Source organism: Zingiber officinale, chromosome 3A, assembly GCF_018446385.1.
Source record: "Zingiber officinale cultivar Zhangliang chromosome 3A, Zo_v1.1, whole genome shotgun sequence".
NCBI classification, from domain to species: Eukaryota; Viridiplantae; Streptophyta; class Magnoliopsida; order Zingiberales; family Zingiberaceae; genus Zingiber; species Zingiber officinale.
The window spans coordinates 57,482,283-57,485,494 of record NC_055990.1 but is presented as its reverse complement, the minus strand read 5'-3'; the positions used below and the strand labels follow the sequence as shown (position 1 = coordinate 57,485,494).

At 47.3% G+C, this 3,212-nt stretch overlaps 1 protein-coding gene across 1 annotated transcript; it reads left to right on the top strand.

Annotated features, from left to right (window-relative positions):
• Positions 1-752: 752 nt before the first annotated feature.
• LOC122053766 (gibberellin 3-beta-dioxygenase 1-like) lies at positions 753-2,417 on the top strand. Its single transcript, XM_042615738.1, has 3 exons — positions 753-1,056; positions 1,150-1,625; positions 1,698-2,417. Exons 1-3 carry the CDS (start codon positions 1,048-1,050, stop codon positions 2,338-2,340), a joined length of 1,128 nt encoding a protein of 375 aa, XP_042471672.1. The 5' UTR covers positions 753-1,047; the 3' UTR covers positions 2,341-2,417.
• Positions 2,418-3,212: the final 795 nt, after the last annotated feature.

The window sequence follows — 3,212 nt, the reverse complement described above, 5'->3', positions numbered from 1 at the left end:
CGAACGAGTTAAATTAGCTAAAATGTCTAACTTGTCAATATTTTGCTTGTGCGAATTAATTATCTAAATTTCAAACAAATTAATTATATATGTAATATAATAATTTAAATTTCTTTTAAAACAAGTATTTTACGCTTATCTTTAATTTTTTTTTAAAAAAAACAATAATTTCATGCATATGCAATTCTCTATTTATTTTAACTATTTCTTATTTTATCGAACCCGACTGGACACCCCAAATCCTACTCGGCACGGCACCTAACGGACGTAATAATGAAGAGGCGGTTCTGTCGTCCGAGGTTCTACCTAACAGACGATTTCAAGTATCGAGAGAAGAGGACGAGGTATGATCATCTAAAGGGAAGGATCACTGTTCTTTCAGCACTTAATTCCCTTTCTCGTTGTCAATTTTGAGACTTGGCTTGAGCATGGGAGGGGCATGGTGTATTAATTTTGGCAGTGGCTGCTGGATTAATTAGGTGTGACAATTATATTTCTGCTTGCATAAGACAGGACAGGACCATCGATTGGGAAGGCGGAAGAATCGAACTGATCGAGAAGATCAAACGAAACGAACTAAATATATAGTCCTAACGATCCAAGCCGACAGAACGGATAGCATTGATTAGAACAATTAAATGAACTGAATAAATTAGGTAGGAATTAAGCGGCAGATATAATAATACTGATACATATTTAATTACATAACAACCACAGCAATAAGGGTGACGCCTACAAGAAAAAAGGTCGTCTATCAGCGCACACTGTTTCCAAAGAGGCAACAGCATAAGCAAATTAAGGTGCTGATTGTCCAGATGGATCTGTTCCCACACAAGACAGTAAGACACGGCACATGGTAAAGTTTGGTTAATTATAGGCCCCCTTTGCTCTTACGAGTGCCTTCACGACAACAAAGAAAAACAGTAGGGATAACCATCATATTGTATATTCTTTTCCAATTTTCTTTACTCCTTTGTTTTCTTTCCAATTCTCTGCTTTCTACTCTTGATTTATCTCCAGCTTTCTGCTCCTCCGTGTGACCAATCCATGCATTATGTTACCTCATTTCTCTGAACTTGTTGATCTGTTTTTTAAATCTGTAATTTCCTAAAAATGTAATCAGTTTTGCTATATTTCTCCATGAATCAGCTAGTTCCTGATCTGTCTCCGTTAATTGCTCTGCCGAGCCTTCTCTCGCCGGTAGCCGCGCATATCCAGCCGGAGCTCACGGGCCTGGCCGAGGTCCCCGAGACACACGCGTGGCCCACCCTCCACGACCGGCCTTACGGCGTCGACGACCGCGTTCCCGTGGTCGATCTCGCGCTCCCCGACGCCGTCCGCCTCGTCGGCCGTGCCTGCGAGGAGTGGGGCGCTTTCCTGCTGACGGGCCACGGCGTCCCAGTCGAGCTTCTCCGCCGCATCGAGGAGCAAGGCCGGCGCCTCTTCTCGCTCTCCGCCGCCCACAAGCTGAGGGCCGCTCGCTGCGACGGGACCTCCACCGGCTACGGCTCCGCCTTCATCTCCAAGTTCTTCTCGAAGCAGTTCTGGTCGGAAGGGTTCACCGTCGTCGGCTCCCCTCGCGAGGACGCCCGCAAGATCTGGCCCGACGGCCATCAAGACTTTTGGTGCGTGACTTCAATTTAGCAAAAAATTAATCAGCGGGTTCCGCTACGGATGGCCTTGTTTCATTCATGCAGTGGCGCGATCGAGGAATACAGCAGGCTGATGGACGATCTTGCGCGGAGATTGATGCACTTGATGCTGCTTTTTTTGGGCCTCAGCGATGAGGAAATTAGCTGGGTTGGTCCGCTAAAAGCCCAGCATGAGGCTGTTCCAGCGCTACAGCTCAACTACTACCCGCGCTGCCCGGAGCCCGACCGAGCCATGGGGCTCGCGGAGCACACGGACTCCAGCCTCGTCACCATCATCCACCAGAGCAGCGGCGTGGCCGGGCTGCAGCTCCTGCGGGATGGCGACGGTGGCGGCGCAGCCCGGTGGGTGGCGGTGGCGCCAATTACGGGGGCATTGGTCGTCATCGTTGGCGATCTCTTTCAGGTGATGTCCAACGGTCGGTTCCGAAGCGTGGTGCACCGGGCGGTCGTTGACAGGACGCGGGCTCGCATCTCGGTGGCGTACTTCTGTGGCCCTCCGGCGGAGTTGAAGATCTCTCCTATTGGGAAGCTGATGGGATCCGGCCGGGGTCCAGCGTACCGAGGCGTTACTTGGCCTGAGTACTTGCGCCTGAAGAAGAAACTTTACAACGAGGCCCTCGCATCACTCAGATTGTCGGCAGGGAAAGGAGGAGAAAAAGAAAAACTGGAAGTATATATATCATCATGATTGAAATTTCAACTCGAGGTTAATTGTACAATATATATGTTTTCTGTTAAGAGAGGCAAATCGAACAGTCAATTAATGTACTCACTGTTACGCTAGAATTTGAATATCTTTGTTAAGTGTGCTTTGATAGAACACTCCAACAAGAATCAGGATTATTCCATCGATATGGATGGAATTTGATTTCCATCTGACCACTTACGGTTACCGACAGACTTATCATTCTTTTAGTAAAATTCTCGATAGAAATTAAATTCGATCAGTATTTATCGATAAAATTTGATTTCTGTCGGGAAGACATAAGTACCCCGCAACCGGCGAATTTGAAGGATTACCGATAGAATTATTATTCCGTTAATAAGATCAAATAGAATTACCAATGGAATATAAATTTTGTCAATAATATCAAATAGATTTATCGACGAAATAAGGATTTCATCAGTAAATTTGATTAGAATTAGAGCACCCTGATTGTACTTTTCCTCACGCACGACTTCGGCTTCTTCTCTCCCAATCTCCAGTACTCTAATGATTCTCCAGTAAGTCTCTCTGCCCCCCCCCCCCCCCCCCCTCTTCTCAACGCCAGTAGCAATTAGCGGGTAGCACAACATGCGACTGGTGGTTGTGTCAGCTACTAGCATGCAATTAGCAGTTGTGCCGGCTGCTAGCAAACACTAGCAGCTATGTTGGTTGCTAGCACCGACTGCCAGCACCCGATTGGCTCTTTGTCAGCCGACAGCACGCAGGTTCGGCGATCGATAGTTGTTGGTCGTGGCTTGCAATGTGGTCAGCCACCCCCTGTTGGCTGCGACTGGCGACTTGGTTATGACTTGGATATGGTTAGTCGGCAGCTTATCCGATTGCTAGGTTTGCTA